Genomic DNA, 27,038 nt, shown 5'->3' on the forward strand with positions numbered 1-27,038 from the left:
CACTGAAAGCTAGAACCCAAGAAAGGAAGTGTTGGCAGTAGTCTAACATGAAAATGATTATAAAAATGGAGAGAAGGCAGATTCTAGGGCCATTTATGGTTAACTCCACAGGATTTAGTAATGGACTCTGTGTAGCTGATGGGGGAGGAAAGGGAGGAAATGGGACTTTCATATTTCTAGTGTGAAAGACTATAAGGATGGTGAGACCAGTGATGGAAAACAGAATCAGAGTCAAGAGGTATGAGGACAGGGAGAATAAGACAAAGGAATACTGAGACAGTTTGACCCATTCTCTTTATGCATGAGACTCGGGAAGTATAAGTGAAAAAAAGAGAGTACTTCATGTATGATAGACACTGTACTAAGCTGTTTACACATATTTTTTTGTTTTTAAGTCTTGTAAGAGCCCAGTAAAACAGGTGGTGTTATCCTCATTTTTCAGATGAGAAAACCATGGCTCCAAGTATAAGAAACTTGCTCAAGTTCATACAGCCGGTGTGTGGCAGAGCTGGGAACAGACCCCAGGTCTGTTGAGTTCTAAACCCATGCTCCTAACTAATACAATGTGCAGAATGTCTTGAGATCCTGCGGCTGGCTATAAAAGTTGTCAGGGGAAAGGGACAGTGTGTAGTGGTAAAGAGATGATGCAGAGAAAGGCTGGCTAACCACCAAAGGTCGCCAGGGTGGCACTACCTTGTTGATGTGTCACAGTACATGACCATGACCTTAAAAGCTGAGTTATGGGCACTTCCAAGTAAACTGGTCTTGCAAATACAGATTTCACCCTCAACTGAACTCACTGAAACTGATGATCAGCATTGGCTCATTCACATTGAGAAACACACTTGGCAAGTGATCCAGAGGCTAAAGTCCTCTCAACAGTGTGCTTCCTCCTAAATTCAAGTCATCTGTGAAGGCAAGTTATAATCAGAAGTTTGCTTACTACACACGGAATAATAACAGGAAGAGCTTATTTGTAATCTTAGTATTTAAGAATACCCAAGAGCCCTTAATGTTCAGCCCCACAGTAAAAGGCATGGAGAAGGACTCTTGTTTTTCCAGCAGTTATGGCAACAGGCAGACCACAGCAGACAACACGGAGTCATACACTTGCATTATTTACAGCAGTGTAACTATGCTAGGGAAGAAAAAAACAGAGACTCAGTGTATGCCATTCGTATACTCCCCCCGTTATTGGCTGTTTGATCTCCCTGTTTAACTTCTATTCATAACCCAACTAAAACTCAACCCCAGTCCCTCCTACTAGGTAAGGATAGTTGTGACCTTGCTTTGCTCACTCACTGATTAATATTTACTTCATTTGCCTACAGAAGCCTGACCACCCGAGTAGCTAGGAAGGATTATATAATCCACTCTTAGCTGAGACCTCTATTCCTTGATCTGATGGCAGTTATATCACTGGTTCACTTCATTTTTCATATTCTTTATTTTGTCCATGTCTCCCATATGGTTAACTAACCAACATGTGTTCTCCTAAATCCACTGGTAAAGTCTCAGTCTCCCAATATAACACACTCAATATTTCCAAACACAGTACATAAATATTGCTTCACAAACTCTCTAACCAAATATATTTTATATTCTAATTGCTCAAGCTTCTTTTTTGACTCTAGTTGGATAGTTTCTTTCTGATCAATATTACCTGTCACCTATGAACCAAACCAGACAGGACCTGGATCCAAAATACCCCTCCTCTGATGATACTTCCAGTGTTTCCTCTGCTACTTCCTTCTTTGTCTTGGATGTTTTTATCTTCCTTTGTTGAAAAGCCCTCATCCCCTTATAATTCCTTTTGATGTGGTTAGACCTTTATTCAAGTTAGTCAAGTCTTTCTGAACTGGAAACTCTTTTCCCTATTTTATATTTTATAATTTAATATTTTATATTAAATTTTATAACCACTTTGTAATACATCAGGTGTTGAGCTTCTGATCTAACTCTCAAAGGATAATCTTTCATCTTCACTTGCAAGTTCTTAAACTGACTCCTTGTCACGCTTTACAATCTACACACAGAGGAGCCCAGCCTAGAATTCAGGCATGCCGAGTCCCAGCCTCTTAGCAGGGAAGGGTTCAGTAGAAGGAACCCTGGAATGCAAGCCAGAAGCCTGTTTTTTAGCTCTACAACATGTTGATAGCTTTTTGATTGCTAAGCCTCAGTGTTCTCATCTGTAAAATAGGGGTATCATTACCTTTCCTTTCTGTTGTAAAGTGTTCAGAGAAATCTATGAGAAATAAGACATGAAAATACTTTGTTAATTATAAAGTGCTCTATAAAGGTGAAATACCAAAATATTTATTTTCAGCCTAAGTGGATTCAAAATGACTTTGTCATTCAGAGATGTATGAATGCATAAATGTAGAATATTCATAATATTTGAAATATGCACTAACTTCTTTGGTTAATCTTTCAGACCCCTTGGTCACTGGTGTTCTGGCTTACTTATGAAAAAATCAGAGAGATGAGTGGAGTCAGTCCATTTTAAGCCCTTAAAGATGCAGCCCTTAAAGATACAGTGTTCAGTATCATTGAAATGTGGGCATCTACAACACACACCCCTATTATTTCTACCTCTTTAGGAAGACACCTTACTCCACAAAGACTGTGATTTATAGGGGCAGCACTTTATTTTTCTCTGGAAACCCAAGTTCTCTTTGACTCCTCTTTTTGTTCAAAAGCAATCTGGTTGGATTACACAAGGCTACCCAATGAGACCTGGCACAGAATTTTCAAGAAGATTTGAATGCTGAGCACTCATCTTACGAGAGAAGATTTGACCTTTGAGATGCTTTTCTATGCTGAGGAGCCTACTTAGAGGTGCCAAAAGGGAGACAGCATCTCAGCCCTGAAGTAGACTACAGGAATCTGGAAGAACACATACATACATAGTGATTCAGAAATATATTTGAACTGTTGTCAGTATGTTCAATGGAAATTTGATGATTCCTTTTTCTGTTGTTAAAGTGCATATACTGTAAATTAAAGGGAGGTGAATGAAAATTCATGAATAAACATTTTTAATTTCCCTAGTAGTGAAGGAAGTTGATGTACCTTTTCTTGCCAAGAGGATGAAAAACATCAAGTTGAGATGATGTTTGGATTTCCAGGAGAGAAGCTTCTTTCTGTCAGTGTCCCATCTTCGGTTAGGTCTTTATTATTGGCTAGCACTCTACTGCACATGCTAAGGACTTCCCGACAGCCACATGAGTCTTGATGAACACCAAGTAGAGTGTGCTGTGTTACATACGCTGTTGCAACTAGAGTTTGCCGCTAGCCCCCAAGAAGCTCGATATATAAAAAATGCTGCTTGTTTGATTAAAGCTTAGGTGGGTAGGTCCCGTTCATAAAGTAACCCGTTATTATCAGCCTTTCCGGGGCATTTCCAAAGCAAGGCTGAGATGAGGTCAGCCAATTTGGACAGGCATCCTTTCTCATCTCCTTCCCTAACACTAAGGGCCAGAGAGAGAGGGAGCGAACTCAGAAATCACCCTTGAAGATGTCTCTATCCTGAATCTTACCCAGTTTTGACAAAGTTTCTTGCCTAAATAGTGATAAGTATAAACTGCCTATGGTGTACATTTATGTCTCCAATCATGGAATCAAACCCATTTTCTTATTTTAGAAAGGTGAGAGATTTCTTCAGATTGACCTGTATGCCACCTGTTCCCCCAACCTCAGACAGTGGGCATTTCTGGAGGGATGGATAGAGTTGTGGGTAGAGGCTGTAACTGCCAATGTAGGAAAGCTCAAAAAGCTTAGACCCAAGAAACACCTTGGAGTTAACCAGAGTTTGTTATGGACATAGATGATGTTGAACAAAAAAAGTTTACATGTGCCCTGTGGTTGCACTACTGTATAATCACTGCCATTTAAAAGGGGAATTATACTTTAGAATATATTTTAATGTGATGTACTAATATGCAGTGGCTTGTTGTTTTTCTATGGAATTTTCAGAATGTGGAGTTCAACCAAAATCTGTTGGTGGTCTACTTTTCCATTCCATCTGTCAATCTGTAAGAATTGTGTTGTTAAATATATTTAAAATAATATGTATTTAAATCCCCACATGTTCTGCACTGGGACCACTTTTGGGAACTCTTTGGGTTTTCATGTTTTATAACCTTTAAAATTAAGTAAAGATTGGATCAAAATATACCAACTGGACCACAAAAAAATTTATTTAGCTTTATTCTTCAAGGGGCATGGGGTGAAAACACTGCTTTTAATTACTGAGACTGTTCCTTGATATCTGGATTTAACATGAATAGTTGGAATTTTTTAACCTAAAGTGACTCCTTGGGATCATCTGGTTTAACCCTCTCATTTTACATGTTATGAAACAGAGGCCCGGAGAGGTAGAGCTGCTTATGCTCATAGGTTACTTCATAGCAGAGCCTGGATAAAAATATAGACTTTCTAACTATTATTATTATTATTAGTGGGAGTTGCTATATACGAATTAGGTACATAGTCAATACTTTGTTATCTTCACAACAACCCAGTCCAGTGCTCTTGAATCTTCCAAAACCAGATTTTTCTCTATAGCATTGTTCTGTCTTACACATTTTAAATAAATTTGAATTGTCTTCAACACAAATTTTAGAATGGAGTCACCACACCTTAGCTTGAGCCTGAAGAACCACCATCTGATCAAATCCTTTATATCTAAACATATGTCTCTTCACATTTCATATTTTTCCAGTGAAGTCATATCCATTAATGTGTCTTGGAATTTTGATCTGTCTTTGCCAACTTAAAATCATCTTGATCCTCTTCAAAATAATCCACAATAAATAAGAGTAAAAATTTCAGTAATTTTGTATCCATACTAAAAGACTTAACCATTTCAATCTCACTTGTTGATTATAATACTACTAAATATACTCTTTATCCTCACTAATGAATACCTAGCATTTAAGTTGGTTTTGCTTAGCTTCCACATTTTTCTCTTCTGAATGATTTTTTTCTCATTGAAAAATAGTTATTTTTAGTTATATACAATTGTTTTTATATGTATAAGGGAATTAACATACCTATCTAAATAGAGATAACCTATCTTAAATGTGCTTTTAGTAAGGAATAAAGAGTCTATCAAATGCTCCATGTCCCAGTTCATTATAAGCTGCTAATGGTAAGACCATGTCTTATTTTTATATAAATATTTACTCTCATTAGTAGCATTTCTTTGCTGTTAGGTATGCAACAAAAATTAATTACAATTATATATAACATAAGTCAGTTTTGTCTTCATTATTTCAAGAATCTATCATAGACTAGTCTGAAATTTATTTCACTTTGCTAAGGAAAAAAAGGAAATAATTCAGAGAGATTTTAAATGTAAAAAAAAAAAAAAGCTGTTCTGTCTTCACCTTTTTAAGCACAACCGTATATTTACATCTGAAATAGTTTATATGTTCCTCTTGTTAATGAAAACAGATTCCTTCAGAACCTCCCTGAGGTAAAATGTGTATTTTAATTTAATACATGATGGTTAAAAAATTGAAGGGAGGTAATTAATTCTCTTCCCTCCAGTTAAACCAGGACTCTTTAAAAATGATTACCAAACAAATATATATTATTATTAAATGCCTGGTAATGTGGAGGACAGATTGAGCCTGAATTCTAATTAATCTATCTAATTCTATCTATCTAAATTCTATCTAATTCGGGACTAGCAGAAGTATTAGCAAGTCCTTCCATTTCTCTTTATTTCCATTTCTTTATATTATGAAATGACTGAACTCTAGAATCCTCTAGAATCTTAACTTGCATATTCTTGAAGGTGGGCATTATATTGATGTCATGGGGAAAGAAAAGAGGGTTTAAAAAAATGTGTGGGGATATGCTTTTCCCTGGATTTGATTAACTTCTCATATCTGAAACTCAGTTAAGGTTTATGCAGGCCTTAAAGTATAACACAAACTTTTTTATATGGGTGGCCTGTCTCACAAGAAAATCCTGCCTCACAGAGTAGTGGCGTCCTCTTGGTTCAGACAACTCTGGACATGTTACTAAGTTCTTGCCTTCAACAACTCCTCATATACAATAAAAATGAAAATTTTTAATACCACGCCCAGGAACTTCTCATTCTGACTCCAAGCCATGTTCCTACTCTTTGCATTTCGCTACATACCTGCACTCAACCTCCTTGCAAATGCAGTGCTCCACTTTGTTCTCTGGGGATGCTCTTCACTTGGCTGCTTCTCATGCAGTGTTCCTGCGGTACTCCCCACCTAACTCTGCTCCCATCACTCCCCGCCCCCCATTCATGCTCATTTTTGGGTTAAAGCCTACTTTAGTATCTAGAATGATCTCAGAAGACTTCCACATTTTCAACACCTCTCTGCTCCTACTGCTTTCCCTACTGAGGATATGTGTCTGTATATATGGATTTATGCCTGCTTCTCCCATACAGAATGAATTGCTTGCAAGCAAGGACCTTGTCATACATCTGTTTCCCTTAAAACTTCAAACAGAAGCTGCTCAGGAGGTATTTGTTGCATTCAGAGATTTTTTTTAGGGGGTGGAGAGAGAAAAACATTTCTGCACACATGATAAAGTCCTATGTTGTTTTTGTCCTACCTTCAGAATAATTATGCTGGGTTAGTAACATGTGATTTCATGAGATTCTTTACCATACTAGCTGCTTAACTGCATTTTCAAAAGATCATGTGTGCTTAACATATGTAATTGTTATAATGTTAAGAAGTATTCCACAAAAAATTGAGAATATAATAGGTTAATACAAAATATTAATATTATTAATTAGTTAATAATTAATAATGTGACCAGGTTATACTATTCTTCCTTTTACAGTGTGTATGAAAGTTACATCACTATTTTGGCCTTCATTGGTAGCATACAAATGCACATTTACCCACTCAATTGTTTTATTATTTCTGAATTGTGAAGAATACGTGATTATTTTTCTCTCCCCATACTTTACCCCCAACAGGCTGCTGTGATTGTCAACAGCAGCAGGAGCGACTTTGAAGGTTTGATAAAAGCAGATGAAGATGCTTAAAGATGTCTGTTTGCTGAAAATATCTGGTAACAGGAATATATGTGAGTAAATATAGTGCATTATCCTGATTTTTAAAATAAATCTTTAAGAATGCCTGATTCATTGTGAAAGGTTTTGTTTTGTCCTGGTATGGTTTCATCCTGATGTATTTTTAAGTGAAAATGGTCATAACAAATCTAGAGATAATTTTTAAGCTTTAATCTTTATTTTTCACAATTGAAATAGAAGCGGACTTAATTTAGGTATCAGATTTTAAACCTTTACATTAGCAAAAAAAGAATCCTTGTGCCGTGTCAATATAAATTCATTAATTTATAATAACTCCATTTTTGCATTTAATCCAGTCCTATTAATCTAGTTCTGCTGTGACTAATAAAGATCGACAACTGGTAATTACAGTGATGGACATCTCCCTGACTGAGGATAGAGGAGGAAGGTAACACTGGAATTCCTTGAAACACTGAAGAATTGTTCTCCTTTTTGAATACCAAATTCTACTTGGATTTCCATCATACTTTTCCCTCCTCTTGCTTACTATTTTTCAGTCTCTTGGCCATTTCTTTGCTGCATTGTACTTAAATTTCGGTTCTTTGAGGTTCTATTCTTGGCCCTTTGGTCCTTTTTCACTCTCTTTTTCTAGGAAGAGTCCCGCAGTTCTGTGACTTCAGCTACTACACTTACACTGGTAATTCCCAAACATTCACCATTGCTCAGTAAATGGGAGATGTTGCCATTTTCTGTGTTTTTGGCCCTTACACAGTTCTCAGGCTTTAGGCATGTTTTCTCAGTTGTCAACTATATACTTCCTCCAGGATGGCCACAGTCCTTGTGAACTGACATCTCCCACTATTACAAAAACTGTTGCACAAATTTTGTACAAATATCATACAAGCTTCTGTATAAATATTGTACAAAAATATTTGTACAAAAAATATTGTACAAATCCTTCTTCCCTGCCCTTTAAAATCTGGTCCTGCTCTGGGATTCTCTGTTGCACTACAAACTCACTAATGCAGCCAAGAAACCTCAGGACAGCCTTGACTTCTCATTCTTTTTTTTTTGTTTGTTTGTTTGTTTGTTTTTTTACTTATCGTCCAAAATGCTTAAACCCATTTATAAAAAAAGACAACTACAGACCAATGTCTCTTAGGAACATAGATGCAAAAAAATTCATGAGTACTACTTCATACCTATTGGACGGCTATTAACAACAACAACAACAACAGAAAATAACAAGCATTGGTGAGAATATGGAGAAATTGGAACCCTTGGGCATTGCTGGTGAGAATGTAAAATACTGCAGCTACTATATAAAACAGTATAAGGTTTCCTCAAAAAATTAAACGTAGCATTATCATGTGACCCAGCTGTCCGCTTGTAGGTAAACAGGCTAGGAACTGAAAGCAAGGACTGGGACAGAGAGTTGTATACCAGTGTCATTTTTCAGCATTTTTCACATAGCCAAAAGGTAGAAATCCAAATGCCCATAGATAGATCAAAGTATGAACAGATACACAAAATGTGCTGTATGCATATGTATATGTGTATATATATTTACATATATATACACATACAGATAATAGAATATTATTCTGCCTTAAAAAGCATGGGAATTCTGAGACATGCTAGAACATGGATGAATCTTGAAAACAATATGCTGAGTGAAATAAGACACAAAATAGACACATATTGTATGATCCTATGTATATGAGACAACTAGAAACACAAAGAAATTACTAGAAACACAAAGTAGAATACTTTCTATGGGCTGGAATAGGAGAGAATGAGAAGTCAGTGTCTTATAGGTGCAAAGTTGGGGGTGATGGAAAGGTTCTAGAGATGGTTGGTGGTAGCAGGAGCTTAATCTTCACGTGCAGTGGTCTGATTTTTTAAGTTCCGGCATGTCCAGCAGTACAGCAATGCAGAGCAAGTAAAGCTATCTCTCCCAGACACGGAAGAAGTGGGACATTGGAAATATCTGGGAAAATGGGAGGAACAGGCTCTTAGCCCATAATGGCTGAATGATATGCCCTGATTATCCAGGGCCCTGGGCCATGGAAGGAGGTTGAGGGACAAGTTTGATAGAAAACAAGTCATTTACTCTGTCTACAACCCTGTGGTCTCTGTAAGTTTGGTTATATTGCTTGAGCTGATACAGAAAATTGAAATTTCCATTATTCCATGGGATGATCAAACAAATCCAGATGATAATAAAACCATTTTATAATGAACAGCTTCCTTTTACCATAAATGGCACAGTGCCAGATAATCTACTTATTTTCTTGTTAAACATTTATTGCATGTTGATTAAAAGTCCCATATTGTGCTAGACACTGAGAATATTAAAATAAATGAGAGGAGTTCTTGCCTTCAAGAAATTCATGTTCTGGTAGGAAGAAGAAATAGTAAACCATTGCATGATATGATCAATATATGTTATAAATACTAAATGTAACAGAAGTTTATAAAAGGCAGAGAATAATCAATTGAACCTGGGTGAATAATAGGGGAAGAGGACTTAAGAGCTAGATCTTGCTAGATGGTTTTAAATCAAATGTTTGTTTTTCTTCTAACATGAGTATAAAGCATTAATTAAAGAAGATCTGGAAAATGAAACTAAACTGAATTTTCAAGGATGAGTATATCAGGTTAAAAATCTTTTTAAAGAAATCAAATGATTCTTTTATTTATTCATTCAGTGAGTATTTATTGCCTCAGTCCCATGATAGGTTCCAGAAATGCTCAAAGACAACTGCCATTAAAAAGTAAGCGTAGGGGGCACCTGGGTGGCTCAGTGGGTTAAAGCCTCTACTTTCAGCTCGGGTCATGGTCCCAGGGTCCTGGGATCGAGCCCCGCATCAGGCTCTCTGCTCAGTGGGGAACCTGCTTCCTCCTCACTCTCTGCCTACTTGTGATCTCTGTCTGCCAAAAAAATAAATAAAATCTTAGAAGAAAATAAAATAAAAAACCAGGCTTCTTCATATTAAAAAAAAAAAAAAAAAAAAACTAAGCACAGGAGAGGCTCCTGGCTGGCTCAGTCTGGTAGAGCATGTGCCTTTTTTATTTTTTTAAGATTTATTTATTTATTTGACTGAGAGAGAGAACACAAACAGGGGAGTGGGAGAGGGAAAAGCAGCCTTCCCACTGAGCAGGGAGTCCCATGCGGGGCTCGATCCCAAGACACTCGGATCATGACCTGAGCCAAAGGCAGATGCCTAACAACTGAGCACCCAGGCGCCCAGAGCATGTGACTCTTGATCTTAAAGTCCTGAGTTCAAGCCCCATGACATATAGAGCTTGTAATCAATCAATCAATCAATCAATCAATCCTTTAACAAAGATAAAAGTAAGCACAGGAGGCTTTGGCCGTGAGGTTACATCTACCCTGAATAGATAGAAAATTCTGCGATTTACACTGGTAAACCAGGATTATATTAAACACTTTCTTGATTTTATCTACATTGTATTTGATATTTCAGAATGTGAAGGACACGAGACACTCCCACAAATGTGTCGGACTTTGCAAATGAACAGAAATCTACCACAGACAGATCTCTGGGAGCTCCTCACAGTTTGCCTGCAGATTCCCCTTCCCCGCCCTCCCCCTGGAGGATTACCCAGGATTTGGGTGGGGGAAGAGAACAAGAGTGCAGCCAACAGATCCTCTGCCGTGGCGGATAGAGCCTGAGAGTCCCAAGTCCTGTTTCTTCCCGTTCCTCTAGACGTCCTTTTGTAAGTCCGGTTATGCGCCGGCTCTGTGAGGAAAAGAACAGATGCCTACCAAGTTGGGAAGCCAGAACTTAGGCAAACAAAAAAGCAGGGCAACTCAGACCAGTAACTGTGGAAAAGGAAGATCGAACAGTCTCCAGGTACACCCATACTTTATTGTAACGCTCGCAACAGCTCTATCAGTTCAAGCGCGGGAAGGGGTTCATGGACGAGGGTGAGCAGCTTGCGGGGCTCACAACACGGAATGTGCCCAAGCCACCATTCGCGCCGCTCCGCCTCAGCCCGGAAGGGGGCGCGGGGCCCCCTCAGGGTTCCGGCCCTAACGCCCAGGCGCGTGCCATGGGCGCCTCCAGGTTTCCTCCCGGTTCCTCCCCAGCCCGGTACGGCGCGGGGCACCGGGCCTGGCTCAGTCCTAGGCCTGCGGCCCGCACCACGAGGGCTCGGGGCCCCTACCGGCGCCCCGCCCTTGGCGAGGCCTTCCCTCCGCCGCGGAAGGCGTCCTGAGCAGCAGGCTGCGTCCCGACGCTGCCCCGCGTGGCCCGCGGAACTGCCCTCGAAGCCCCTCCCGCCCGGGCTCGCCTCCGCCCGCCCCGGGGGTCCAGCTCCCCGCGCCCCGCTGGCCGGCCGACCCCCTCCCGCGCCCGGAATCCGGAAGCGCGCGCTGCAAATGCTTCCGCGGCGCGACGCTGGGCGGTTGGTCCCGCCGCCGGTCCTACCAGTCGGCGCGAGTCCGGGGGCCGCGGCGTCGGGCAGGTCGCCGAGGGGGCGACTCGCCGGGCGTCTTCCCCGGTCGCTCTGTGCCCGGAGCCCGGGTCTGCGGGGCCGTCCAGCCGAGGGTGCGGGCGCGGGGGCGCCGGCGGGCTTGACGCGCCGCCCTGACCTCTCGGGGGTCGACGGCCGCGCGGCGCCGCCGAGATGTGCTCCACGCCCGGGCTGCCCACGCCGGGGGCGTCGCTGGTCCTGCGGGTGTCGTTCGTGGACGTGCACCCTGAGGTGATCCCCGTGCAGCTTTGGGGGCTGGTGGGCCAGCGGCGGGAGGAGTACCTGCGGCTGAGCCGGGAGATTCAGGAAGCGGCGGCCACGCGCGGCCCGTGGGCGCTGGGCGGCGCCTCGGCCTCACCCGGCGAGCTGTGCCTGGTGCAGGTGGGGCTCCTGTGGCACCGCTGCCGCGTGGTTAGCCAGCAGGCGCAGGAGAGCCGCGTCTTCTTGCTCGACGAGGGCCGCACCATCACAGCGGGCGCGGGCTCCCTGGCGCCGGGGCGCAGCGAGTTCTTCCACCTGCCGTCGGAGGTGCTGGGCTGCGTGCTGGCCGGCCTGGTGCCGGCGGGCGGCGGCGGGGGCGGGGGAGGGGGCGGTGGCGAGCCCCAGCACTGGCCGTCCAGTGCCGTGGACTTCCTCAGCAGCCTGCAAGGCAAGCAGGTGCACGGGCGGGTGCTGGACGTGCTGCTGCTCCATCGCCTGGTCCTTCTGGAGGTTCCCGGGCTGTTCCAGCAGATGCAGGAGCTCGGGCTAGCGCGGCAGGTGCCCGACAGCCTCTTCCGCTCGCTGCTCAAGCGCTACCTAACGGCGGCCACTGCCGGCCTGGGCTCCGCAGCCCCGATCCTCCCGCGGGTCCCTCCGAAGCAGGAGCAGCCTGGCCTGGATTACTTCTACCCGCGGCTGCAGCTGGGCGTGACAGAGCCCGTCGTGGTGACCCAGGTGTGTCACCCCCACCGCATCCACTGCCAGCTCCGGAGCCTCTCGCAGGAGATCCACCGCCTGTCCGAGAGCATGGCCCAGATCTACCGGGGTTCCACAGGGGCCGGGGATGAGAACTCTACCAGTGCCACCTGGGAAGAGAAGGAGGAGAGCCCAGACAAGCCTGGCTCTCCGTGCGCATCCTGTGGGTTGGACGGACATTGGTACAGAGCCCTCTTGCTTGAGACTTTTCGGCCCCAGCGCTGTGCCCAGGTGCTCCACGTGGACTATGGAAGGAAGGAGTTAGTGAGCTGCAGCAGCCTCCGCTACTTGCTGCCTGAGTATTTCCGAATGCCCGTGGTGACCTACCCTTGTGCTTTGTATGGACTCTGGGACGGTGGGCAAGGCTGGTCTCGGTCCCAGGTTGGTGACCTGAAGGCCTTGATACTGGGCCAGGCAGTGAACGCAAAGATTGAATTTTACTGTTCCTTTGAGCACGTTTATTATGTCACCCTGTATGGAGAAGATGGGATCAATCTGAATTGTGTGTTCGGAGTCCAGTCCTGTTGCTTGGCAGACCGGTTCCTTCAGAGCCAGGGAATGGAGGAGGAGGAGGAAGAGCGAGAAATAGCTTTTCAGTCTCAGTCTCCTGCTGAAGAAGTAGATGAGGAGATTTCACTCCCAGCCTTAAGATCAATCAGGTTAAAGATCAACGCCTTCTACGACGCCCAGGTGGAGTTTGTTAGAACTCCTTCCCAATTTTGGATTCGGCTGAGGAAACACAAAGGCACTTTCAGCAAGCTGATGAGAAGAATGTGCAGTTTCTATTCCTCTGCCAGTAAACTGGACGGCGTAGTTCTGAAACCCGAACCCGATGACCTTTGCTGTGTCAAATGGAAAGAAAATGGGTATTACCGGGCCATGGTCACCCGATTAGATGACAAGAGTGTGGATGTGTTTCTAGTTGACCGTGGCAGTTCGGAAAATGTGGATTGGTATGACGTGAGGATGTTGCTTCCCCAGTTTCGGCGGCTGCCCATACTGGCTCTGAGGTGTACACTAGCAGATATTTGGCCCTTAGGGGAAAGTTGGAGCCAGGAGGCCATTTCCTTTTTTAAGAAGACTGTGCTCCACAAAGAATTAGTTATCCATGTCCTTGATAAGCTGGATAATCAATATGTTATTGAGATTCTTGATGAATCAAGAACAGGGGAAGAAAACATTAGTAAGGTAATTGCTCAAGCTGGTTTTGCCAAGTATCAGGAATTCGAAACCAAGGAAAAGATTCCTGGAAATGCCTACTCTCCAGGGCATATTTCAAGCCACTTTACCAGTGAGAATAACAAAATATGTCCTGCCAAAAAGGCAGAAGTAGAACAGAAAGCCAAGAGGGATAATCAGACTGCATCTGTTTCAGAAATTTTGAGTGAAACAGCAGTAATTACAGATATTCCAGTTGGACTAGTTGTGCCAGAAAAAGAGAATAGAGTATCTGTTTATTCTCCTCTTATAAGGAATTTCTTGGAAATTAAGCCAGGCTCTTCTTGTAAAGGAGAGCTGAAAGTTGGAAGCACGGTAGAAGTCAAGGTGTCTTATGTTGAAAGCCCTGGCTACTTCTGGTGCCAACTGACAAGGAACACCCAAGGATTTAAAACTTTGATGTGTAATATCCAGGACTACTGCAAGACAACAGCTACTTCCTATGGGGGTACCACCCCTGCTTGTCTGGCAAAACGAACAGTAAATGGAAAATGGTCCAGAGCTGTGATTCGTGGAGTACAATCTGCAGAGCATGTCAAAGTCATGTTCGTAGATTACGGAGACAAAGAAATGGTATCTGTGAAGAATATTTACTCAATTAGTGAAGAGTTTCTTAAGGTTAAAGCCCAGGCTTTTCGGTGCAGTCTTTACAATTTAATTCAACCGACTGGTCAGAATCCTTTTGCTTGGGATGAAAAGGCAATACAGGCTTTTAGTGAATTTGTAGACAATGCCTGGGAAGAGAATCTCGAATTGAAATGCACAATATTTGCTTTGGCTTCAGTACAAGATGAAGAACTGTTTAATGTTGTGGATTTGCTCACACCTTTTCAGAGTGCCTGCCATTTTTTGGTAGAAAAGAGACTTGCAAGACCAGTTAAACTTCAGAAGCCTTTGGAGCCCTCTGTTCAGCTACATTCTTACTACTATTCGACACATGATATGAAAATTGGAAGTGAAGAATCTGTGTATATAACACATGTTGACGACCCTTGGACATTTTATTGCCAACTGGGAAGAAATGCGAGTATTTTAGAACAGTTGTCCTGTAATATTACACAATTAAGTAAAGTTTTGTTGAATTTGCAGACAACTCCCTTGATCCCTGGAACCTTGTGTCTTGCCAAGTATACTGATGGAAATTGGTATCGAGGGATAATAATAGAAAAAGAACCAAATAAAGTCTTTTTTGTGGATTTTGGAAACATTTGTGTGGTAACAAATGATGATCTTCTTCCAATACCAACTGATGCATATGATGTCTTACTTTTGCCCATGCAAGCTGTGAAATGTTCATTATCTGACATTCCTGATCATATACCAGAAGAAATTACAGCATGGTTTCGGGAGACTATTTTAGATAAGTCATTGAAGGCTTTGGTTGTAGCAAAAGATCCAGATGGAAGACTGATTATAGAACTTTATGATGACAGTATTCAAATTAATGCTAATATTAATGAGAAGTTAGGGATACTTGGCTACAAAGGTAGGACCAGAAAAAAAAGTGTAGCACTCCTCGCTACAACTGAAACTCTTGAAATAAAAAAGGAAAATATGAAATTGTCACCTATACAGTATGTAAGTAAATCCACAGAGAACAAATTCTGTAGTATGGAGATCTTGGGAGAATCCTACAAATCTAAGATCAGTTCAGCATGTAAGGACACCAAGCTTTTACGAAGTTCAACAAAGGCAAACTTAGTCACTCAGTATCAGGACTCTGTAGGAAATCAGGGTAATCAAGTGTGTCCAGTAACACCAGAAAAGAAAGAAGACAGTTTTGCTGAGCCACCTTTGAAAGCGAAAAAACTAGAAGCTACTCCTTCAGAGAGAAAAATAGGAGAGTCCTATAACAAAGATTTGCCTCTAAAATTTTCTGACTTCCCCCAGAAGATTATAATGCCTGGCTTTAAAACAGCTGTGTATGTTTCTCATATAAATGACTTTTTAGACTTTTATGTTCAACTAACAGAAGACGAAGCTGAAATCACTCATCTTTCAGAGAGATTAAATGATGCTAGAACAAAGCCCCAATGCTACTCAGGTCCACCTTTGCAGAGAGGAGATGTAATCTGTGCCATCTTTCCAGAAGACAATTTATGGTATCGCGCTGTGGTCAAGGAACAACAACCCAATGACCTTCTCTCTGTACAATTTATAGATTATGGCAATGTTTCTGTGGTTCATACTAACAAGGTAAGAAAGCTTGACCTTATGAATGCACTGTTACCAGGATTGGGCATTCATTGCTCCTTGAGGGGGCTTTGGGTCCCTGAGATTTTAAAATGTAAGGAAATGATGCATTACTTTTCCCAAAGGACAGATGAGGCCCAAATAAGATGTGAATTCGTTAAATTTCAAGATAGATGGGAAGTTATTCTTGCGGATGAACATGGGATCATAGCAGAAGATATGCTTAGCAGATATACTTTCAATGAAAAATCTCAAGTAAGACTTTCTGATCAAATAATTAAAAGTGCCTGTTCAAAGTCTGTCAGCAAAACCGACACTGACACTTCAATGTTTCTCAACTGGTATAATCCAACGATGAGGATGATAAGAGCTTATGCCACCGTGATAGATGGACCTGAGTATTTTTGGTGTCAGTTTGCTGATACTGAGAAACTTCAGTATTTAGAAGTAGAAGTACAAACAGCTGGAGAACAGGTAACAGATTGGCGAAGTTGTGTCCCATGCCCTCATATTGGAGATCCTTGCATAGTGAGATATAGAGAAGATGGGCATTATTATCGGGCACTTATCACCAATATTTGTGAGGATTATCTTGTATCCGTCAGACTTGTAGACTTTGGAAACGTTGAAGACTGTGTGGACCCTAAAGCACTCTGGAACATTCCTTCTGAACTTTTGGTGGTCCCCATGCAAGCCTTTCCATGTTGCCTTTCAGGATTTAACATTTCAGAAGGTGTGTGCCCTCAAGAAGGAAATGACTACTTTTACGAAATAGTAACAGAAGATGTGTTGGAGATAACAATATTAGAAATCAAAAGGGATGTTTGTAATATCCCTTTGGCAGTTGTTGACTTGAAAAGCAAAGGTGAGAGTATTAATGAGAAAATGAAGAAATATTCTAAGGTTGGTATTAGTAGCAGTGATCTGTCCTATGAAAAAAAAGACCCAACAAAGGGAACCCTTGGGTCCCTCAGTCCTGAGGTTAGACTTAAGAAACCAAGTAGTAAAGCTGGACAAGAGAAAACCCCATATGTAGAACCATCCACAGATGAGCTCTCTGAAAAAGTTGAAAAAGGCTTGAACATTCTTGAAACCAAGCCAACGAAATTGTATGACCCTGACACGGACAACATTTTTGAAGCTTTTGAAAACTCAGGCAAAGATAAAATTGGCCCCGAGGTACTGGAAGGTAAAATACAATGCCATCTGGTTGACAAGGCTAAGTTTGATGATAAATACCTCATGGCAGGATTTAACACGTTACTACCCCAGGAGAGCCAAACAAAGGAGATGTTAGAAATGAACTCCCTTGAGGTGACCCTTTCCCCTGATGATGAATCCAAAGAGTTCCTGGAACTGGAATCCATTGAGTTACAGCATTCTCTTGTCGGGGACGAAGACAAAGAAGAGCTAGGCCTGGTGCCTCCAATAGTGCCGTTGTCCCAGGGTTGTGACCCAGAACCCATCCTGCAGCCATTTTCAATGCAGCTTTCCCTCAGCTGTGACTCTGAGAAGCAGCCAGAACTTGAATTACCCACAGCCCAGCTGTGTATGGATGACAAAATAAACACTTTGTCGCTAAGAGTTGGTCAGATGGCCCAGGAACCCACGTGTGCAGAAGACACAAGAGAGCCAAGTTGCGTGGAGTGTTTCCAGGACCAGCATGGGTCACCGTTGCACCTACATGCAAAGGATTGCCATCCCAACATGCAGTTTGAAACCAATATATATAAAGAAGAGTTTACAGAGTATCACAACAGGGATGCCATTTCATCATTGACATTGTTCTCTGAAGAAGAATCCAGAGCGGGAAGGAAGCACCATAATGCTTTACAAGACCATGTCTCAGGTAGGAGATTTCTCTTTATTTAACTTGGTGTCTTTCAAAAGTACTTATTTATCTTAAAGATAATGATAATCTTGGGGGTCTTATTTTTTTTAATTAATTTGGGGACGGGGGGAAGGTTAGAACCTGAAAAGAAAATCAGATCTGGATTTCATGAAGGGCATCTTAAATGGGGGGGATGAAATTGTGAAATCCATGTAGGAGCCCGCCGGATGAAATGCTGAATTGTTAACACTGTGTTTACAAGTAGATGGCCTAAAATCGGTGTCTCCAAAAAGCAATTATGTTTAAAGTGTAAACAAGTACGCTCCAAAATCAAGAGTTTATGTTTTTTTGTAGGTCTTAAAAAAACAGGGTTCCTTTGCTAAGCACTACTGTGGGCATGAATTGATAGGGATCAAGTTTGCAGTTTTCAAATTTAACTGTTTTGCTTTATGCATATAGCTTGCTGTTGATTTAGAAACCCCTAAACAAACACTAGATTTAGGGAGCTTATACTAATCGGACAAAAGAACAGCCATGAGTAAATATTGGAGAATTTTTTTTTCATTAACTTTTTCATGAATTACATTTACTGATATTTTCCTGGCTCCTTAATAAGATTTAAAAGTTACATGAAATGGCTAACTTTCAGGGTTTTTTAGATGACCAATGTCAGACTTTGCATAAGTAGATTTTTATATTGTTAAATTTGGACCATCATATAAAAGAGAGAAAACAGTGGTCTGGAGAGAATGCAAATTACCATAATCCCACCATTGATAAAGCTGCAAAGCACTTGCTTGCTGTCCTCTTTTACCGTGTCTCTGTGTGTCTGTTTACGTACGGTTTTAAAAACTAAACCCAAATCACATTATCATAGTGTCGAATCCTGCATTTTAATCCCTTAAATATGCTTTCAAAATATTTTAATTCTATGGTATGCCACTCCGTGGATATACTGTGATTTATTTAAGTATCACCGTAGATTTTTAGTCCTCTTCGCCACATTTTAATAACAAGAGGTGATAACTTTATGATAATGTCTGCTGACTTGTAATACGCTGCTTTGCTAAAGAAGTGGCGGTTGTAACTGCTTACCAGACCACATGTAGCCACAATATCCAACTTTTGAGAGAGAGAGTTTCAAAGTCAGGAATCTGATTCACATCCTTAAAAAAACCACATCACATCGTGGGGGTGTTTTTTGAAGGGAGCGGTAAGGAATTCTATTGGGAAGGGATACTGGAAGAATTTAAAGTGAAATCCAGGAAGAGAAACAGATTCAGACCATACATGATGCTGGTTATATAGTAAGTGCAGATTAAGAAAATGCTCTAATAGTGTATCTACGTGAAGGGATTAAGAGGTATGCATTGAGGCTTTATTCAATTTGGCAGCTCAACCGGAGAAAACCTACACTCTGAAAGGATTTGCTGTTGGATCTGCATGTGTTGTGTGGTCAAGTCTAAGAAATACATGGTCTAAATGTGAGATTCTGGAAATCACTGAAGAAGGCACAAGGGTAAGTGAAGTGGAGGTACTTTATCTCCAAATGTACTAGGTGACTGTTAAGGAAATGTTACTGAAATTTACCAGACTAGAAAATGCAATTGAATAGACATTTACTGGATCATTCCCCCTGATAATTTGTTTCCCTGCAAAAGTCATTTCAAAGTTCAGATAGAAGCATCCTAGAAAGAAACCATCTTAGGCTCTTTCTCCTCCCATACTTCTGAAGTCTTATCAGTCACCAAATTCTACACTTTCCACTTCTTGTCGCTTAGTTTTAAACTTTTTGATGCCGAATGCCACTGCCTTGGCAAAACAAGTCCCTTGTTTTACAAGTAGATTACTCTATTATCCCTCAATCTGGCTTATTTCTAGTCTTCCTTCAGCTGATTCTCTATAGTGCCAGTGTGAAGACTGTCACATGCAAGTCTGAGTAGGGCATTCCTGTGTGTAACAGCTGCTGGGGCTTTCCAGGTCCTAGTGCTCCTCCTGTGATCTGAAGACCACCAGTATCAAAATCACTTGCTGTGTTTCTTCGATTGGAGATCCCTAGACCTTGCCTTGGCTGGCTGATTCAGGATTTCTGGGGGTAGGTCCAGGAATGTACATTCTTAGGTCATTAAAATTTGAGAACCACTGGTCTAGGGTAGAAAAGTCAAGCTCATTAACAAGGGTCTTATGAAAAACTGGAATCCTCTAGGGTTGAGTGTCCATTGTCATCTCTAGTCTTATGTGGTTTTTTTTAAGATTTTATTTTTAGTTATTTATTTGTCAGATAGAAATCACAAGTATGCAGAGAGGCAGGCAGAGAGAGAGGAGGAAGCAGGCTCCCTGGGGAACAGAGAGCCTAATGCGGCTGGATCCCAGGACCCTGAGATCATGACCTGAGCTGAAGGCATGATTTTAACCCACTGAACCACCCAGGTGCCCCTCCAGTCTTATGTTTGTGTTTTATTACCTTATATTAGATGGACATCAAATTGCTTGATTTCTCTTATGTATACTATTCCGCTTGGCTTCTTTGCTCTATTTAATAATCCAGTTCTATTCACTTGTATTCTATCCTTCTTCCAAACTGGTTAATTTTCACTTATTTTTGAAAGAGTTTCATTTTGCAATGCCTCTTCTGTGAAGCATTCACTAGCATTATTTTCTAAATCTCTCCATCTTGGGATACCCAAGGCAGGTAAGCATCTGCCTTGGGCTCAGGTCAGGATTCCAGGGTCCTGAGATCCAGTCCTGCATTGGGCTCCCTACTCAGAAGGGAGTCTGCTTCTCCCTCTGCCCCTCCTTCCTGTTCATTCCATCTCTTGCGCTCCTCAAACAAAATAAATAAATAAAATATTAAAAATAAATAAATAAATCTCTCCATCTTTTCACCCCCCTCCAAATACCTTGGCTTGATATCTATATTATATTCCTATTCTTCCTGCTGCAGAAGTCTGTACTTCCTATATTGTATTGTAACGCTCTGCTTGTAGGTCTGTTTCTCCACAAAATTTTGAACTTTGTGAGATCTCATTTTTAACCATCTTTGATCTCAAGGCATAAATACACAATATGTTAATTGAATGGAAGTTCTGTTGAATTGAAACGTAATATTGAAGTTTAATAAAATTATTTTCATTGCCTTTTGAGGTATTTCATTTGAAGAAGGATTGCTATGGTCCACAGATCAAAGTTTTTGGAAACTCCCAGTTTTTATTAATTTCTCTTTCTCTTGCAGGTTATGAACATTTCAACTGGTGCGGAGGAGATAGTGAACCCTGAGAATGTCTGGAATGGCATACCCAAATTGGATAAGGGTCCATTTGAGGTATGGAATTATATAACTATTAATTCATGAGAACATTGTCCTTCATTTTCAAAGGTGACTTAAGCTATTTCCAAAGCCCTTGTGTTTGGGAATAATGGAGGAAAAAAATACTAATATGGGGATAACAACAATGAAAAACAGCAGTAACAAAATCAATGATTCTGAATTTTATGCCAGGTAACCCTTTGGGCAAACTAGTTATTACTGTTCTACTCTTTGGGGTTTTGGAGGGATTTAAAAAATTATGATATAGATCCATTCAAGACAAAGAGGTTGATTGATTTTGTTTTCTTTCATGATTTTTTTTCTGTTTATATGGAATGTAAATATATCATCTGTGTATTTTGAGCATAGTTGATTTCATTCTGCATATAGTTTTATACTCTATGTTCTTCATTTAAAATGATATGGTGGGTAGTTTCCATGCCATTATAATATCTGGGCATTTGAGTTTATTCTATTTGGAGTTTATTGAAGTGCTTCATTTAAAATTGGCATCTAATAGTTCCAGTACCTGATCATCTCAGGACTTACCATTTAATGATTGGCTTGAAAAATGATGAACTTTTCCTGGTTCTTTGTATGTTGAGTAATTTTGGATTATGCCCAGAGTGTCTTGAATATTATGTTGTAAAACTTTGGATCCTGTTAAAATCTTCTAGAAAATATTGAATTTTTTTTTTAGCATGTGATCAACTGTTAGGTTCATACCACAAGTTCTGTCTCTCCTGAGTTTGTTGGTTCCAGTGTCAGTTTACTTTAAAAAAAATAAATTTTTTTTTAAGATTTTATTTATTCATTTGTTGGAGGCGAGGAAGAACACAAGCAGAGGGAGAAGCAGTCTCCCTGATGAGCAGGGATTCCCAATGTGGGACTCAATCTCAGGACCCTAGGTTCGTGACCTGAGTGAAAGGCAGACGCTTAACTGACTGAGCCACCCAGGCATTCCTACTTTTTTTTTTTTTTTAAGATTTTATTTATTTATTTTACAGAGAGCAAGCATGAGTTGGGGGGAGAAAGAGGGAGAAAGAGAAGTAGACTCCCTGCTGAGCAGGGAGCCCAACATAGGGGCTTGATAGAGATCATGACCTGAGCCGAAGGCAGACACTTAACTGACTGAGTTACCCAGACCCCCTCTTTCCAGAATTTTTAGCTATAATCAGAGTGAGAGAGAGGCTGTAGTTGGTTCATTCTACCTTGGCTGCAACCAGAAGGCCATAGCTGCATAATATGATATGACATGAATGGTCAGTCACTTGTTAAACCATTTCTCCTAGTGGTGCACATCAAGGTCATTTGAAATGTTCCACTTTGAAAAATCACTGGACATCTCTACCTTCTTATATTAATTCCATGTTTTTGTTTACTTGTCGGAAATGACAACTTGTTTCATTTATGTTACATTAGCAGTTCCTAAAACTTTCTTTTACATTCTGATCTTTACCATTCATTAATTTTCAAGTATCCACAGCCACAGATAGATACATACAAGATTCTGTTTGAGTAAACTACCCTATACCTGCCAAATAGAAGGTAACCATGTAAGACAACTTAAAGCATTCATAAAATAGTATAGATATATAGGTATAACTCTGGCCTTACATGGTTATTAATGATATTGAATTGAATCTTTCCTCAAATTTGAAGAAACTTACATATGTATCTACAAATGAGCTGTGTTCCCTTAAAAAGTGGATATTGTGAGGTATTAAATTATGTATGACTTTTCTGGTGATATGTCAAGGCACTGTGTTCTGGGAGTCTTTCTGATTACATTTTTTTTTAGAAATTTTTCTCATCTGAGTGATGTCATTTCATTGTAAGAATGTCTCATGAATTGATTTCTGTATAGGCCTCACGTACACATACGGTGCTATTATTTGTTGAAAGGAATACGGGAGAAATGTCCCTCTTCATTAATTCTTTAATAAAGGGTCTGTGGCTCACTACCATGGATAATTTGTTCAAATTATCAAATTATTTCAAATCTTTGAAAAAGACAACCAGAGTTGTGAGTTTGGGAGCTAAAAATTAGAAAATGATACTTTTCCCAGTGTGGGATGTTCCAGAGAAGTGAGTACTGGAAAGATAAAACATGTACTTGGATGATTCTTCACTGTAAAATCGAGATTGTCATACTTTTAAAAGGATATGTTTTTCATTGTTTACATTTTTCTGGTTTATCTATGGTCCCCTTTCTGATTTTGATCATTTTGTGTCTGTAACAAAAAGTCAGTAGTACTCCAAAGGTTTTTTTTGTGGGGCTATATTCCAAACAGGAGGAAAAGATCTTTTACTTTGTGTCATTGGATGATACTACAATTGGAGGTCACTTGTGTTTTTATTTTTATTATTTTAAGATTTTATTTATTTATTTGACAGAGATTACGAGTAGGCGAAGAGGCAGGCAGAGAGAGGGGAGGGGAAGCAGGCTCCCTGCTGAGCAGAGAGCCCCATGGCTCAATCCCAGGACCCTGGGATCATGACTTGAGACAAAGGCAGAGGCTTTAACCCACTGAGCCACCCAGGCGCCCCGTAACTTGTGTTTTTAAAAGAAAATTAACTTTTATCACCAGCTTGCTAAGTCTGAAAGATACCATTATCCTGAATCCTCAAATAAAAATGGTCTATCAATTTCCTTAGATGTCAGTAGTAGAAAAAAAAACCACAGCTCTTTAGTTAAAAATATTAAATATGCTTCTGAGGATAAATAACCAAGAAGAGGAGTTCATGAAATGTCATAAGAAAACTTTGTTGATTGAATTCATCTTGAAAATTACATTGTGAATTTGATAAATTTATATTTTAAAGGACTTTTAAGAATTTTCTCAGTGTTTATTAGCTCATACATTTCAATGATCTTTGCATGTGAAACGATGTCTTGGAATTTCTTTCTGGGTTTTTAGCTTAGCTCATAAGATTCGGTTTGTTGGAAGTTACTAGTTATTGCATGATCTTGTTCATAAGCAGCACACTGGTTCTTAGCATCGAAGTACACTGAGAAATCAGCTCTGGGAGGCTCTAGTATTATTTGAAACATACATACTAAGGAAAGAGAACAAAGGGCTTATTTGGTTATCAGCTTGGCTAACATTCTAGCAAAATATAAAATATGCCAATTTTAGAGTATTTTAGAGAAACTTTGTCTGATAATAGGTAGAGTGTGAGAACCAAAATACTAAAAGAAAAAAAGAAAAACAAGGACAATCTCCATGGGATTATTTCTCCATAGAATAGTTCTCACCATTTTGAGAGGACATTCAATTTGTTGTGGGAGCACTATGTAAATAATTTTCTTGTTTCTTTCTTTTTCAACTTGAAGGTTTTGGGTTTTTTTTTTTTCTCCCTCTTTCTCTCTCTCTCTCTTTTTCTTTTCTTCCAGAAAAGGGGTCTGGAGGTGATCTAGATTTAACAGTGGATCCACAGATGTGGCTAGTCTGCCGGTCAGGAGCTGCTATTCCACCAGTGGCATCTCACCAGGCCAATAGAGCATCGAGCACGTCGAGAGCATGTAGTCCCAAGAAGCTGCCATTTTTGAAACCTCTGATATGCACGGAAAACCAAATAGATCTCATTGTGACTAGGCAGCTTACTTATAGTGGGGTTGCTGTGTATATGGATCTGGGATCTTCTCCCTTTAAATGTGTTATATTCTTAATCAGTTAGGAGAATTTATTTTGCTAAACAGTTGGCTAACACATTACTCAGATTTCCAAAACAAACAAACAAGCAAAAAAAAAAAAAAAACCCCAAAACCACCCCAAACTCTATTTTTGTTTCTTTTGAATACAGTATTTAAATTAAAATAGAAAATTATAGGTTTATGACAAGTATATCCTCTGATGTTACTTTGGGGGATGGATTTGTTAGCAGGAACTCCTCCCAATGTTTTGTTTTGTTTCTGAAGCTTTATCTTGTCTGTCTAGTTAAACATTTGACTAATACTCTGTTTGATTTTGGATGTATTCTAATATGACCCAAGATTTCAATAAAGTTTCTCCTGAAAGGTGTGGTGGTTTCATTTTATTAAAAAAGGAAATACGATTCTGGAACATCTGTAGTTGTGGATTATCTGTAGTAATGGAATCACAGTTCTAGAAATGGGGGAAAGCAGTAATCGTCAATATTAGCTCTTACAGGTCAGTCCCTCAGTTGGTGCTTTAAATGCAAGTCTTATTTAATTTTCAACTGCAAGGGGCATATCAATATTATCCATAGTTTACAGGTGAGAAAATTAACGCTTTTTAGAGAAGTTACGATAACTTATCTAGGTCAAAGAGCTGGGGAGTCTCAGAAACCTGATCAAACCCAAACCCAACCAACTTCAAAGCCCACTTTGTTAAAACAGGGTTCGTATAGGTGGTGGTACAGATCCAGCTGTGTGACACTCTCAGCTGTATGCTGTTAACGAGATAGGTGACCTGCACAGGTTATACAAGGTCTCTGAGACTCGATCTTCCTCATCTGTCAAATGGGGATGATAAAACCTTTCTCAAAGTGCCTTTAAGACTGGAAATAGTAGGGACGCCTGGGTGGCTCAGTTGGTTAAGCAGCTGCCTTCGGCTCAGGTCATGATCCCAGCGTCCTGGAATTGAGTCCCACATCGGGCTCCTTGCTCAGCAGGGAGCCTGCTTCTCCCTCTGACTCTGCCTTCCACTCTGTCTGCCTGTGCTCGCTCTCTCTCTCTCTCTCTCTGATAAATAAATAAATAAAATCTTAAAAAAAAAAAAAGACTGGAAATAGTATACTTTTCTCTGCAAGATACCCAGTGTGTGCACTAGGTCATTATTATATTTTAAAATTTTAACTCACTAAGTCTTCTCTATGGTTATATTCTCCTTTAGCATCTGCATGGCCCACTGATAAAGGATTTTTTAAAAAATGCTACTTGATGAGACATCAGGACAATTGGAAGGGTTATCCATTTTCAAAATGAGTAAGGGGGTTTGCTTTGTGCAGGTGGGGGAAAGAGGCACATCTGAAACATAATCAGACTCCCAAAGCCTGGTGGGGGAGCAGTGAGAACTAAGGGCATTGAAAGGTGGGTACAATAAGTTTCAATAAGTAGAGAGGTGAGGGTTTTGCGGTAAACATAGTTGAGGTAGAAAGCCTACTGCTTGTCCCTAGGATAAGAGGAGACAAGTTGGGTTCACACCTACAGGTGATGCAGCTACAGATTAGTGGCAGAAAAGGTCAGAGAAGATACCTTAGGGCCAGATTATAGAAAGCCTTCAGTTTCATGCTAAGGAGTTTACTTAACACCTAAAAATTTTTAAAATCAAAATGGCTATAGGATAGAAGATTTCTCAAAATGAGCGTTTTTGCTCTGTAAAACACTTAAGATAGCCTGAAGTATCACATCAAAATACATGGTCACTTATTAACTGAGCAAAAGGGTGGGGATGGAGTGGTTAACCCGGCTCTCTGTGAAACCGAGTATCCCTGTTCCCACAGGCTTGAACACGTGTGGAGAATTCACAGGAACCAGACCACCACTAAGGCAAAATATACTTGACTCATAGTGTCACACGCTTTTATATTCCTCAGGAAACAAAACCCATTTCCCTTGACTCCCAGATATATAAGGAAGTTTTGAGATTTTTACCTCCATGTGCAGACCTACCTCAGGGATACATGGGTTCAGTTCCAAACCACTACAATGAAGTGAGTCAATGACTTTTGTTGGTCTCCCAGTACATATGAAAGTTATGTTTACACTGCAGTGTAGTCTATTAAACGTGCAATGGCATTATCTAAACAAAGAGATATACATACCTTGATTAAAAAAAAAAAAACTACCTAATTGCTAAACAAAAATCCTAACCATCACCTAAACTTTCAGTGAGTCGTATCTTTTTGCTGGTGGAGGGTCTCTCTTCTGTGTTGATGGCGGCTGACTGATCAAGGGGGACGGTTGCTGAAGGCTGGAGTGGCTGTGGCAATTTAAAAAAATAAGACAACAGTGGGGGCACCTGGGTGGC

General features: G+C 40.6%; 2 protein-coding genes across 9 annotated transcripts in view; both read left to right on the top strand.

Annotated features, from left to right (window-relative positions):
* The window catches only part of SLC25A27 (solute carrier family 25 member 27), a 32,838-nt gene extending 23,064 nt beyond the window's left edge, over window positions 1–9,774 (top strand). For 3 of the 7 annotated variants that reach the window (XM_013061666.2, XM_004739759.3, XM_004739757.3), the window contains one exon: window positions 2,435–2,741. In XM_013061666.2, coding sequence (XP_012917120.1) covers window positions 2,435–2,506 — 72 coding nt within the window. In that variant the 3' untranslated portion in view covers window positions 2,507–2,741. Of the gene's footprint in view, window positions 1–2,434 lie in introns of all 7 variants that reach the window. The other 4 variants (XM_045071032.1, XM_013061674.2, XM_045071031.1 and 1 more) reach the window with 2 other exon arrangements.
* Window positions 9,775–11,431: 1,657 nt separating this feature from the next.
* On the top strand, window positions 11,432–25,067 carry TDRD6 (tudor domain containing 6). 2 transcript variants are annotated; one of them, XM_004739753.3, is made up of 4 exons: window positions 11,432–17,753; window positions 19,130–19,254; window positions 20,968–21,057; window positions 24,380–25,067. In XM_004739753.3, exons 1-4 carry the CDS (start codon window positions 11,690–11,692, stop codon window positions 24,461–24,463), a joined length of 6,363 nt encoding a protein of 2,120 aa, XP_004739810.2. In that variant the 5' UTR covers window positions 11,432–11,689; the 3' UTR covers window positions 24,464–25,067. The 2 variants fall into 2 exon arrangements, with proteins under 2 accessions (XP_004739810.2, XP_004739812.2); XM_004739755.3 differs by having other exon boundaries at window positions 11,433–17,753; window positions 24,440–25,067.
* The last annotated feature ends 1,971 nt before the right edge of the window (window positions 25,068–27,038 follow it).

This window comes from Mustela putorius, unplaced genomic scaffold (assembly GCF_011764305.1).
Source record: "Mustela putorius furo isolate JIRA1106 unplaced genomic scaffold, ASM1176430v1.1 tig00003983_pilon_pilon_pilon, whole genome shotgun sequence".
Lineage (NCBI taxonomy): Eukaryota > Metazoa > Chordata > Mammalia > Carnivora > Mustelidae > Mustela > Mustela putorius.